The following is a 13,475-nucleotide window of genomic DNA, read 5'->3' as shown; positions in this document are numbered from 1 at the left end:
AAGCGTGAGAGTCTTCAAGCAGGACTGATTACCATACTCTTAAACGCTCTGTCTGAAATCACCTCCAGGCAGTAATCCACCTCTCAGCTCGTTTTCAGCTCTCTCCGCTGCGTATTTTGGGGAGTGGAGAGTCTGAACACAACCACCCATCAACTCACCTCTCCCTTTGATTGGTCGCCATAACAACATCACCATGGTAATCTGCATGCCATTGACTTTGATTCTATTTATGTGGTGATGTCAGCTGATGTTGAAATGTCGAATTTTTGTGTTCTCCACTGACATACATTGACAGGTGCCAGATGACGATGGAGAAATGGAGGTTTGCGCGCACACATGTATTTAAACGTACATTTGTTCATGTGTATGCATGCACGGATGCAGGCACACACACACACACACGCGCGCACACAATTACACAACCCCCCCACGCAGTAAATCACCATGTTTGACAGACTGTGGTAACTTTTAATGGGGGCACACAAATGTAGCTGTCAGTAGCAGGTTCAGGTTCATGGAGAATGGATCCATTGTAGTTGTCAGATTCGCTGTACAACATACCCCACCATGCCCCGGGTGTTGGGGGAGGACAGCATTTAGAGAATAAAATAATATTTGATAGGTTCCACTCACTCCTATGGTCTCCTTCATTCCTACTGTCTAGAGAAAAAGACAGAGAGAGAGAGAGAGAGAGCATGGATGTCTGTGAGTGTGTATGTGAATGTAAGTGTGTGTTAAAGGAAGTCAGAGAAAGTCTACTGAGTCAGAGAGTCAGAGGGCAGGAGAGGGAGAGAGAGAGAGAGAAAGGCAAGTGAGCTGATGGATCCCACAAGAATCCGAGCGGGATAGAGGGATACAGGGATAGGTCCATGCTCCCTAGGGTCAAAGGCCATGGGAACAACAGACGTCACAATAAAACCCTATGCGGGTGCGATGTTGCCACAGTAAATACTTGGACGACAAGATGCCCTGCAGAGTGAAAACCTGCAGGAGGAAGAATCGCAAATGGGAGATGCACGGCTCCATCTTGGCGTTAAAGCCACCGTGCCACTCATCACTTAAGCATGTACGAGTCCTGGTTTTTAGACGCACGTTTTACAGGCTACACATGTCAAGTGGCATACGGGTAATAGCCGCCACATGTCCGTGCTAAATCCACACTTTCCAACCGCTGTGAAGGCTTTACCTTTGAGGAAGGGTCAAAATGTGTTCCATGAACAGATCCAGGAGGAATTTGCAAGAATCTGTGGAGCGGTAGTAGAAAATCTCACCTCACTGTTCAGTCTCTGTGTCATCCTGACACAGTGAACAGATGACTGCTTGTAATTTTTAAATTTCATGATTTTTGCGAACATAATCCTTACCTCTAGGCTCGGGTACCCAGCCCAGAGTGAGATTTATGGATTTCATGACCAGCCTTTCAACCTGTGCAGCCTGCTCGCCCTGCGTGGATTATTACACCAGATGCTTTTACTCAGCTCATAAAAATATCATCATTCACAGGAAATAATTAAACATTTACTGCCCGGTGCAGAGACTCTCCTATCATATTTTCATAAAAGAAACTTAATAAAAACCTTTGTGGTCATTTCACTGTGGCAAAATGATCTCCGGCAGAGGAATCTTGCTTGGGGACACCACACACACACATGCACACGAGTGCACACATATGCACACACACACACCAGGGTAAAGGCCCCTTATGCACATCTGTGAGCCAGAGATAGAGCAGTATCTGTCCAGAGTGTCATTAACCACCACTGCTGTAGATTTATACTCTCTCAGCCAAGCCACATGAGCTAGAACAATTAAATCCATAGTGTGCAGATGATCTGCGCGCGCACACACACACACACACACACACACTGACATAAAACCAGACATAAAGTCTTTGATTGAATTTACTATTCGTGAAAAAAGTGTAAATTAATTTCTTTCTCCTTGGGCTGATTAGCTTGTCAAGAGGACATCACAGGTTGCTGTCATGGTGATGATGCTGGAGCTCCACGTGAACATATCATGTCCATTAATGGATTGAACAGTAAGCAATGGGAGGAATGTGATGCGTACTGGAGTTAAAAAGCAAATTACAGGGAGAACAAATGTATGGCCCCATTGAGTATTACTGTAACGCTTCAAACTCAACTTGTGATACTTTCAACATCAGCACTGCCATCTACAGGCTGACAGGAGAGAGAACACATTGGACTCATGACACGAAGCCTGTACATGGGTACAACCCTAGGACAGATTGACTTTATTTCATATCAGTCCTCTCCTGGAGCCTTCTCATCTGTTTTATATTCTCTGTTTTATGCAGATAATGACTTCAAGTTTTTGCTTGGTAATTACACGCAGACAGAACAACATAAATAATGTATTCCAAGTTAATCCCAGTGCATTTGTTTATAAAAACAATCCAACTTTATAACCCCCTCTTCAAAAATACAAAGATGAGATAAAAGACTTTTTTTTTTTGCACAGCTATTTCTAGTAGTAAGCGCCCATTAGCAATCTACACAGGAAATATATATATATATAAAATATGAATTTTCTCACTATTTGTAGCTTTTTCCTACAGCTTGATCTGTTGTTTCTGAGTTTAATACAGCCCTTGCATTTGAAGAGATTTGTACATTGACTGCACCAGTGTTAAAGAGGTACCTTGCTCTTCAAATTGTGTGTGAATGGCATCATGCCTAAGCCTGAAAGACAGTCAAGCACGATGATGACTCCAGGTCGAGATAGACAGAACAGATCTTGACCGGTCAGCGGTACCCGAGTCTGTCAGACGTTCTTGCAGCAGGACCTGCGCTCCTCCTGGGCCTCGCTGGCCGGTCCAATGGGGTTGGACAGAGTCACGGCACTGATGGAGCCTCGGGTCACCTCTCTGCTGGCCACCTTCGTATGGATTGCTGCTGGTAACAGAGACACAGATGCCACAAGGATATTTAGTCAAAGAATCTAACAAACACCCGGCTGAATCGAGGATGCGTGTTTGGACACACTGACGGACATCTGTACCTGTGAGGACTTCATTGAAAGCAGCTTCAACATTAGTGGACTCCAACGCAGACGTCTCCATATACATGAGACCTTTCTTCTCTGGATTGGTTAGGAGGCAGAGAGAAATGAAAGCAAATGTCACAATCAACAAACATTGAATCATCAAATGTACGGTACTGCACATCCTATTGAACATGAGCTCCAGTCCTACAGCTCTTCATGATCACTGTGTAGCATTGATCAAGAAAATGTCCTCAAATATATCTTTATGAATATTTTATTAGCGTAATACTTCATTACCAACCAAAGGAACTTAGCCTATAGATAAACATGAGAGTAAAGCCACCAAAAGGGCTTGGCCACACCAAAAGCATTGCTCCATAAGCAACAGGGATAGGATGATATATCGAAATTGAATATATCACAATACAACAGTGTGACGATACATATCGTGGGACAGAAAAATGAATCGAAATAGTAGTTGTAATCACAACTGAGATGGTTTGCCCATCACAATTTCACAAGCTCTCCATCAAAATTATATTATTTGCACTTTGTAATGACATTTTCAAATTGTTGTTTACATTCTAGCAAGCCAATGCCATTGCTAGAAAAATGCATGGCTCAGAAATGAACATAATCCTGCACAGTCATACTTTGTTGTCAGTGAACTTTTATTTATTACATCGTATTTGGGTTGTATCGAATCGTGAACCCCATATCGTGCATCGAATCGTATGAGATAAGCGTATCGTCCCATCCCTCATAAGCAAGGATGCCATGGCCAAATGATATTAAACCAAAAAATGAATAATGTTATCAGAGAGCGAGACCTGCGAAGCCCCTGGCCTCCTCTGTGGGCACGGTCCTGAGGGTCTCCAGGTCACTCTTGTTTCCCACCAGCATGACCACGATGTGAGGGTCGGCGTGGTCGTACAGCTCCTTCAGCCATCGCTCTGCGCTCTCATAGGTCAGGTGCTTGCTGATGTCATAGACCAGCAGAGCGCCTACCGCTCCCCTGTAATACCTGGGCCCAAAGAAACACCAAATAATCGGTTAGATCTAAGAGTTGGAACCTGCGTGTTTATGTGTGTGTATTCTGCAAGAAAGTGTGATTGCTTGCACTGAAAGCAGAGTCAATATTTGTTTACATTGTGTGTGAGGTGATAATTCTCACCTCATTATCAGTTCATGTGTGCCTACGGTGCGCATGTGTGTGTGTGTGTACCCACGCTGAGGTGATAGCCCTGTAGCGCTCGAGGCCCGCGGTGTCCCAGATTTGAGCCTTGATGGTGAAGGTGTCCAGCTGAACGGTGCGCGTGCTGAACTCCACGCCGATGGTGGTGCGGCTGTCGTGATTGAACTCGTTCTTGGTGAAGCGAGACAGGAGGTTGCTCTTCCCGACGCCGGACTCCCCTATCAAAACCACTAGGGAGAGACAGGAGGAGGATGAGAAGGAGAAACTCACTCATTATCAATACTTGAACTGATTACCAAATCAGAGCTTTTTATGACTTTGAACTCCTCAAATTCAAAAGTATAATGTGATGTTAAATTAGTTGAAACAATAGTTATATTATCTAATCAGTCAATCAGATATTCCTTAATCTCCTCTTTAATATCATGTGTAGACCGGCTGTCACCCTCATGAGTCGCCAGACGCCTGACGCCTGACGCCAGACTTGGTGACATCACATAAACGTGGCATACCTAGCCCATAGCAGACACTGCTTTGGAATGTATGGAATGGAAAAGTAGACTACTTCATTTTAAGCGAGAAAATAAGCATAGAGACCACTCAGCAGCCCCTCTTAGAGAAGCAGGATATGGAATTGTTAGAACATGAGATGATGTATACCTCTAATAGGTCAAAGGTCAAATGGGTTTACTGCCAAAGGGATAGCAAGCTAACACTTCCTCCTTCTCCTTCCCTCTCTTCCCCTTCACAGCTTTCTGGTGCTTTCACAGAAATCAGCTTGTGATCTGAGTCGACCCTTTGCACCTGTCAGCTTTAACTTCTAGGTAAATATGTATCCTTTGAGTTTATCTCCACCTGAACAATCACGGTTCAAGCAAACATGACTTACCTTTGAAGACAAAGTTGTACGCCTCGTCAGACCCCATGCTGCATTCAGTCAGTGCCCGGAAGGTTCCTCCTTCACTGTTAGTCAATATCCTGAAGCCGCTTACACCATTAGATCCCGACAGAGAGAGGGAGAGAGAGAAAAAAAGAGACAGAGAGAGAGAGAAAAAGATACTGCCACACTCCTCTGTGTCGTTTTCCTCTCCAGCGTAAAGGTGAAAATGGAGGAGAGAAAGAAACAGGTTCAGCTGCACGCACCCTCTTCCTTCTTTATCTGTGGATAGGGGAAGCTCCTGGCTGCGGACGGACAGCAGGCAGGAGTCCTGTGGCCTGCCGATCCCTCATCAGCTGACACCCTGGGAGGGCTGGGGGGAGGAGAGCAGGTGGAACAGGTAGAACCACTAGCACACAGTCATCATGAACAGACTCCACCCTCTCCTACGCTCTCCTTTCATCCAGTTCCTCTATCCCTTTGTCTGAAAGTGAATCTCACCTAACAGGTGGATCTCTGTACCAGAATAATAGGTGCGCCATTTTGCTACTACTTTGATGCCTAAAGGCACATAGGTGGAGACCATGACTAGTGTGCCAATTTCATAAATGTTGCATTTTATGAAGACTGCACATGTATTCATTTTAATGTCTTGTGACTGCGAACCAAATTCAGACATAGAAATATAGATCAGGCTAACACACAGTTCAGGCTCCCATGGGAATATTAAAGGCTTAAGGCTGTCAGGACTCATCGGTTATTCAGACTCACACGTTTCATGGTGATGGGGACATCCAACCAGTGAGAATGTGATAACCATTACCCATAAAGCAGACATTTTTGTACATTACTGTAATGTCCAAAACCTTTCAATGCGAGCATTTGGTCCATCTTAGAAATTAGATATGCATATTTCAAATTAAGGATATTTATGGAAAAAAAAACAAAAAAAAAACAATTGGGTTTGGGTTTCACCCCTGCAAGTCTAACCCCCTCAAAGAAACCAAAAGCAGATGATTACATTTCATTAGGCAGCAATGAATTCACAATTAATTTGACAACAAGCAATAGTTGAGCATAACTCGGTTCTTTCAGTGGAAGTTAAAGACCAGAAGAAATTTGAGATAGAACGCTAGAGAGACGCCATCTTGCACCTTTCTTTTCTCACACAGCTCATCAACTGACACCGGGCAAAGAGACTGTTTTTGACCAAGTTTGTTTTATTTTTTTAGTACAGTACTGTTAAAAGTTAGTTCCAACATGTTGAATTGGGAGATGGATTTTTTTCAGCTGAGGTCAACAGACAAAGCAAAGCTATAGAAGCAGTTGCCAAGGTTACCACAACTACAATGCTGAGATTCTCAAAAGCAAAAAAAAAAACCCTAGAACTTGATTTTACACGTGTATGGTGCCACCATACTAGAAAAATTTAAAGCCTTTCCATTATATTTTACTCACTTGATTTCCAATTTTTTTTTTTTATGCGAGACAAATCATAATTATCTCTAGGTACTACCTGCACCTCAAAAAAATAAAATTAAATAGATAAAGAATCAGATTAAAATGAAAGGAAAGCTTGTTTGTTTCATTCATATTCTTTCTGCCTGCATCTTCTGCTTCGGAACCGGGACTTGATAATTGATTATGGTGAAAGTAAAGTTCTGCATAATGCTGTGTGGAAGTCATCGGGGACCACCGACAGTGGATTCTAATTAGCCTGGTGGGGGGGTGTAATTTGGCGACAATGCTCTTGTAGGGCTGGGGAGGACAGAAGGCACAGCAGTAGTGCCTCAAGAGGGAAAAAGACACTGCGCACCCATGGCTGAGTGGGCACTCTTATCTGGAATGACAAATTACAACTTTAGGGAAGTGTGGGGGGCGTCATTTCTTAAGCGCTTGCAATAAATAGTAAGGGTTGTTGGGCAAAAACAGCTATTTATGTAAAATCTCGGGAAGGGGGAAAGAGGGAGGAATGAGGTTGAATGTCTGCAGGGACAAGATGTCTTCCTTTGTTCTCTTTCTAGATTACGGTCTTTATACCAGCAGCTCTCTATATTCAAGACGAAGGTGCCATGTATACAACAGAGACAAAAACCAATCACATGTCACCTAGGTTTAATCTCTATTCTGTATATTTCTGTCTGCAACATCATGATCGTTCCATCTGACTGGGTTGACTCCAGCTTTATGTGAAGAAAAGGATGAATGAAGAAATGGTTGGGAATCCCTTTTCAGGAGAGGTTTTCACCCCTTTTCTCTGCACCAGAACACCCCTCGGGTGGAGGAGTGGTTCAGTCCGGCTCTGCAGCAGCGCTCTGGGACAGAGATCTCTGAGGATGACGCCAAGAGGAGAAAATAGAGGGAGGGGGGACCATAGGTAAGGGGGAATGATCTGAGAAGAGACGGTAGAACTAGGGGCTTACACATCCTGCCCCAGTTTCTTCTGTAAGGTTTGGGACAATTCACTTTAATTTCTCTTGGTTCTCTGTAGATGCTCGGTGTGTTTATGAATAAGTATGTATGAATGAATGTATGAATGTAGGTATGTATGCTCGTGTCTGTATGTGTGTCAGTATGTATGTCTTTATGAGGGCTGTGAGCCCAGCAGTCTCTCAATAGCGGCGTTGATGTCTCCTCCAGTGGCGATGAGGGCCTGCAGGTTGGCCTCGCGGTTGATGAAGCCCATGGCGTTCAGTTGGTCCAGCTGGGACTGGAACCGAACCTCTGGGGTCTGGGTCTGCAGGGGGAATAATTGTAACACATGAAAAGTCATACAGGTGTGGAGGACGGCATTTTTGTGTGTGTGTGTGTGTGTGTGTGTGTGTGTGTGTTTGTGTGTGTTTGTGTGTGTACCGTTGCACTTCCTCCTGCTCCTCCAGCGAACATCTGGAGCATCTGCTGCATCAGCTGCTGCTGGGCGGTGTTTGTTCCTGCGCTGGGCGAGGAGGCAGGGTTCTCTGGGGCCACGCCCCCTCCTGTGGGGATCCCAGGGATTCCACCTGACACCAAACTGGGAGAGAAAAGAGAGAGAATGTTAGTGTAACATCAATAAAAAAATTAAAAAAAATAAAAAGAGACTTGTATGCGTCTGTGTGTACCTGGGCATGAGTCCTGGTGCTTCTGTCTGCAGTGTCTGCAGGCCCTGTTGGATCTGCATTAGCGCTTGCATGGCCCGGGGGTTGGTCATTACTGATAGGGCCTCTGGGTTCTGCATCTGTAACAGACAGAATGACAATGAATTAACCAATCAATTGATTATCAATCCATCTAAACTATCAACTGAAGAACAGATTGAAGATTGAAAACTGTACAAACTTGGAAAGAAACATGTAGAAAAGTACTGTAACAGTGCTGAAATTGACCGGACAAAAATGTGTGAGGTACCTGTTGCAGAAAGACAGGTAGCTGTGCTCTGAACTGTTCCTGCAGCTGTGGGTTTCCGGCAAACAACGGGTTATTCATCAAAACCTGGTAGAAAGAGATAGATGGTGAAAGAGAGAGAGAAAGGGAGACAGAGAGAGTGAGACAGAGAGAGAGTGTGTCAGTGTAATGTCACATACCAGTTCTGGCTGCGCTGCTTACTCACTTGGGTTGATATTTACACTATATCTGCTTCAATAGCATCCCTTAACCTAGTTTTCAGACAAAACTTGTGCTGCACTGCGCTGTAATTCTGTTTTGCCATACAGTCAACATTGTTAACTAAACACAAATAAGTTAGAACTAAGTTGTTTATTTCTTACAATTTGCTGCAAATGCAAGTGAGCTTACGAGACAATCCCCTCTGTTCTGTGTGAGTGTGCACTAAGTAGCTGGGCTTATTGGCCTAATGCACAACAGGCCTAGCTAGATCTCCCTATTTACAATTCATTACAAACCACAGGGTCCAATATAATCAATCAATCCACTATGTGGTACAAGATCAGAATAACAAAGAGTTCTGGGGCTGGTTCTGAATCTAATCTTTCAGGGTTTACCATCTAATATGTCTATAATCTGTGTGTTTGTCTGTATGTGTGTGTGTGTGTGCGCATGCGTCTTTCCGTTCCAGACCTGGGAGGCCAACTCTGGGTTCTGAGACAGTGACTGCATCATGCTGCGCATATAGGGAGCAGACAGCATGTTCTGCATCAGCTGGGGGTTCTCTGAGATCTGCTGCATCAGACTCTGCATGCCCGGACTGTTGAACATGCCTACGACACACAGAAAAGACAGGAGTTGATGTGTGTATGTTATGTGTCAGTGTGTGTGTATAAATGAGTGACTGAATGAGTTAGCATGCAGGTATGCAACAAACCAAATAGGTTTATTTAAGGTCACAGCCCACATTCTCTTACCATTGCCCAGACTGGCAGCGTTGATGCCCAAAGGGTTGGACACGCTGGGGTTGGGTGCACCGGTGGTGCCAGTGCCTCCTGTGGTGCTCCCTCCGCTCTCAGAGGGGTTGGTGGAACTCGGGGGGCCCCAGGGGTTGGGCAGGGGCTCCCGGTTCTCTGTCCTCGACGGCTGGACACCAGACTCAGAGTTCCCACCCAGAGCTGAGAATGGGTTGCTTCCAAACTACAGAAAGGAAGGTTGAACACATTTTACAATGTATTGCTTTTCCAAAAAATGATATATATATATATATATATATATATATATATATATATATATATATATATATATATATATATATATATATATGTTATATAAACTTGGAAATCACTTTTGTAATAATCACAAATAAAATCATATCTAGTATATCTGCTGTAGTCAACATATAGTCATTTGGGCAAAATGCAGACATGGCAGTCACGAGCAGCCTGGCATCGTTTTTCAAATAAAGCCACTTAACACTGGCAAACACAGACGTAATTAAGGCTATAAAATGCATGAAAGCAAATCCCGACGAGGATTAACACAGTGCACACAAACAGGGATTTGATTATTAAACACCTTTCCCAGCTACCTGTTCTCTGGCGGCGCTGAACATGGGTTCTTGGATGTCTGTGTACATCCTCCGTAGGGCATTGTAACCCCCCGGGATGCTCTCCAGGTTGCTCAGAGCCCGGTCCTGGTTGCGCATCATTTCCTGCATCATGGCTGGGTTCCTGGCTAGCTCCATGGTCTGGGGAGGCACAGAGGACAGGAAGAGGAGGAGAAAAGAGAGAAGTCAGAGGTAAGTCAGTTGAGTTAATTTAAACAGACTGAATGAATGATTAGACTATTTTGCAGGGGGAATCTTATGTAGTCATGCCTGTGCATGCTAAATAAGAGACACTTAGTCCCACACTGCTGTTACACCAGTCAGTCAGACTGATCAAATTTAGCATTTGGGAGCGATTTGCACTTGCCAAGCAATATAAACTTGTTTAATAAAAGTAACTGCCAAAAATATCTGAAATACACAAACCAGAAAGTAAAGGAACCACTCACTTACATCCTCTGTGCCCTGCCCATTTTCCTCACCTGTCTCATGAGCTCGGGGTTGTTGAGCATGTGGGAGATCTCGGGGTTGCGCTCCATCAGCTGCTGCATCTGAGGGTTGGCCACGATCATCTGCCTCATCAGGTCTGGGTTGGACATCATGTTCTGCACCAGCGGGTTCTCCATGATCTGAGACAGCATCTCCGGGTTGGACATCAGCTGCCTCTGCATCTGCTGCTGCAGTTCCATGAAGTTGGCCGAGCCCATGCCCAGTCCGGCCAGGTTCGACAGGTCACCGAAGCCGGCTGGGGAGAGGGGAGGGGTTCAGAGGAGGGGGCAGAGGTGGTCAGTTTGTTACACACTTTAGTTCTGTGGTGCTCAACCAATAAAGGGTGTGCGAGTGTAAATAGTTGCAAATAGGTGGACTCACACAGTATGTTGGGTGTCTGTGTGGTTGGTGGGGCGGGGCCAGTGGAGCCCGCTGTGGAAGAGGGGTTGGAGCCTGGACTGGGGCTGGAGGTGCTGCCTGCTTGGGTGGAGGATGAGCTTGAGGGCGAGGAGCTAGCGCCATCTCCTGCCCTAGAGGGATGATTTTTAGGTAAATCAGAAGGTCAATATCTTCATATATTCTCATGTGAAAACTGTGCCTGGACAATTAAAACTCAGAGAACATTATCCACAATGCAGAATGTTCACCTTAAAAAAAGTTCAACTTAAATCCAACAACAAAGGCATCTCACTTAATTCCACAAAACCTTATATTGCATGTCCTTCTTATAGGCCTGCTACAAAACATTCTGTTGAACCAGTGAGCTTTGTAAATGTTGTGGCCTTACTTGTGTGCCGTCTTTATGACCAAGTGAACTGTCAGGCCATCCTTGATGCCGTGCTGGTTGAGGCTGTCGCCGTCCTTCAAAATCTTCCCTGCAAAAATCAGAACCAACTGGTCCTGTTTGGCTTTGAACCGCCGTGAGATCTCTTCCTTAAACTAAAAGACAACAAGAAATAATGAGAGTAAGAGGTGAAAACAAGACAGTGAGACAAGAGCGAGAAAGGAGATGAGAGAGAAAGAGGCAAGCAAAAGCATAAGATTAAGGGGAAAAGACTGAGATGGTTCCAGCTCTAATCTGTTTTTCGGTTCGGTTGCAGCCCTCAGGTCTTAAATGTCCAATTACCCATAAAGTCCTTCGTACTTATCCTATTAGCAGTGGTCTATACGCTATTACTCTATTGTGCAAAGCATTATTCACACAAAGAAAACAATCTCATCCTGAAAGAAACCTGTTACAAGACTCCATCTTTCAATTTTGCTTTGAATGAGAGGCTTTATGTTTCTTTAAATGTTGTTCCAAATAACTACAAAAAGTGCAGATGTGGCCACGCATCTTAATTTTAACAATTAACAACAGATTAGATAAAACACCCAAAACCATCCCTTTCATGTATAACTCAGTGATGTAAGGGATGTTATTCTGTTATTTACAAAGGCTGGAGATGCAAGATTTGATTTTCACATTAGCTGATATAAAACATGCGCATCTCACAGACAACTTAAGAATACAAAATGATCACGTTATCCATATCGAAGATTGAGTCGTATTTAGATAGGGCTGTAGCCTCTCAACATGGATACTAAGAAGTCAGAAGTCAAGCCCTGCGTTGGAGACAAATGATGGTGAATATGGAACAGCTAGAAAAAATGGCAGTTTGAGACCATACAGTGCCAAATGATTAAAGCTGAAGCAGACAGCAAGCAAAGACAAAGAAGCTATGGTTGCATTCTTGTATTCCCGTGTCACACAGTGCAGTAGTAGTACCACTGGGGATACTGAAATCCCTAGAAAGGGAACGACTCAATGACAGCAGGGAGAGAATGTTCTAGAGTGGAAGCAAGCTTTAGCTTCTTGAAGACTCAATTTCTCATGCTAAATAAAAACGACCAGACACATCATTCGAGTAAAACAGTGTCTCTGGTTTAAGCAACCATCATTGCTCGTTGCACTTGGCATAGCAAGAGCGTAACCCGTCAGCTGACACTTGTTTGGATACCTGGCTAATGCTAGCTAGCTAGCCAGCTAACTCAGCTTGTGAGCTGAGCTAACGTTAGCTAGGTAACCGGCTAGCCGGTTAGCCATTTCATAAATCAGCGCACATATTTGTCTCTATCCGACGTTAGCGGAGTTATTAACGCCGAGTAGTTGTTAACTGGAGTAATAATACTTTCTTTACAAGCAACCACTTCAATTTCATACACTCCGTGTGAGCCGGCCAGAGTAACAACAAATGCTAACATGCTAACTAGCTTCCTAGCTCAAGTTGGCCAAGCTCGAGAAGAAAGTGGGCAGGGGCATGACGTTACAGCACAGCGCTGAATCGCACCAGCCAGCTCCCTGCTGGCGAAATCAACAAACCTGAGTGACAGAAGCATCTTCTGAGATGGCGATTTCTTCTTTATCTTTAGGAGTTTTTACTGTGACCTTAATAATAGTTCCCTCCGAAGCGCCAGGTTTATTATTGTTGTTATTACCAGGATCTGCGGCGCCGTTGTCAGCCATCTTTACTCCGCCGATGGAACAGCTCGGGTTTGGCGTCAGCTTCCGGGTCATAAGAGGTCAAACTCTTTCGAGAACGAACCTGCCTAATCTTATAAATTAAAATGACGAATACTGTGTAATAGGTTCTGTCACACACTTGTTTCCTGGAATTTCTTTTAGTGATACAACAATAAGTTCAGTCAAACTGCTCCCTGCCAGGCCATGTGTGTAACGGTGATGTTGTAAGATCACTCTGCATTAGGGTAGTAGTGACTAAACAGATGGACCATGTCAGGAAAATTAGGCCTAGGCTATTTGAAGTGTAGCATCAATTCTATCTAACACCACAGCTAAACAAGCATGTCATTTTGAAATTCTGGTGAAATAATAGGAATAATGTTATCCATTATTTTATTGTATATAAAATGAAAGTTACAGTCATTAATCCAAT

General features: G+C 44.1%; 2 protein-coding genes across 3 annotated transcripts; both read right to left on the bottom strand.

The window, feature by feature from the left end:
* Nucleotides 1-2,224: 2,224 nt before the first annotated feature.
* LOC139919329 (ras-related protein Rab-25-like) lies at nt 2,225-5,368 on the bottom strand. 2 transcript variants are annotated; one of them, XM_071909032.2, is made up of 5 exons: nt 5,094-5,368; nt 4,239-4,434; nt 3,840-4,033; nt 3,025-3,105; nt 2,225-2,918 (listed from the first exon to the last, which is right to left on the bottom strand). In XM_071909032.2, the coding sequence occupies exons 1-5, from the start codon at nt 5,128-5,130 to the stop codon at nt 2,788-2,790; spliced, it is 639 nt and encodes a 212-aa protein (XP_071765133.1). In that variant the 5' UTR covers nt 5,131-5,368; the 3' UTR covers nt 2,225-2,787. The 2 variants fall into 2 exon arrangements, with proteins under 2 accessions (XP_071765133.1, XP_071765134.1); XM_071909033.2 differs by having other exon boundaries at nt 2,225-2,915; nt 5,094-5,363.
* Nucleotides 5,369-6,280: 912 nt separating this feature from the next.
* LOC139919335 (ubiquilin-4-like) lies at nt 6,281-13,059 on the bottom strand. The gene is made up of 11 exons (XM_071909049.2): nt 12,902-13,059; nt 11,327-11,478; nt 10,921-11,069; nt 10,533-10,795; nt 10,033-10,191; nt 9,419-9,641; nt 9,135-9,274; nt 8,466-8,549; nt 8,180-8,295; nt 7,935-8,091; nt 6,281-7,818 (listed from the first exon to the last, which is right to left on the bottom strand). The coding sequence occupies exons 1-11, from the start codon at nt 13,043-13,045 to the stop codon at nt 7,666-7,668; spliced, it is 1,740 nt and encodes a 579-aa protein (XP_071765150.1). The 5' UTR covers nt 13,046-13,059; the 3' UTR covers nt 6,281-7,665.
* Between the last annotated feature and the right edge of the window lie 416 nt (nt 13,060-13,475).

This window comes from Centroberyx gerrardi, chromosome 19, assembly GCF_048128805.1.
Source record: "Centroberyx gerrardi isolate f3 chromosome 19, fCenGer3.hap1.cur.20231027, whole genome shotgun sequence".
Classification (NCBI taxonomy): Eukaryota; Metazoa; Chordata; class Actinopteri; order Beryciformes; family Berycidae; genus Centroberyx; species Centroberyx gerrardi.
This window is presented reverse-complemented; position numbering and strand designations above follow the sequence as displayed.

What these genes read in the sequence shown, in the direction of transcription:
- LOC139919329 (XM_071909032.2), bottom strand. Translation starts at nt 5,130, where the DNA reads ATGGGGTCTGACGAGGCGTACAACTTTGTCTTCAAAG. An exon ending in GTACAACTTTGTCTTCAAAG is followed by an intron (nt 4,435 to 5,093) that starts GTAAGTCATGTT and finishes GTCTCTCCCTAG; the next exon opens with TGGTTTTGATAGGGGAGTCC. An exon ending in TTTCAATGAAGTCCTCACAG is followed by an intron (nt 2,919 to 3,024) that starts GTACAGATGTCC and finishes CTCTGTTACCAG; the next exon opens with CAGCAATCCATACGAAGGTG.
- LOC139919335 (XM_071909049.2), bottom strand. Translation starts at nt 13,045, where the DNA reads ATGGCTGACAACGGCGCCGCAGATCCTGGTAATAACAACAATAATAAA. An exon ending in CGCTGCCAGTCTGGGCAATG is followed by an intron (nt 9,275 to 9,418) that starts GTAAGAGAATGT and finishes TGTGTGTCGTAG; the next exon opens with GCATGTTCAACAGTCCGGGC. An exon ending in GCACCAGGACTCATGCCCAG is followed by an intron (nt 8,092 to 8,179) that starts GTACACACAGAC and finishes TTTCTCTCCCAG; the next exon opens with TTTGGTGTCAGGTGGAATCC.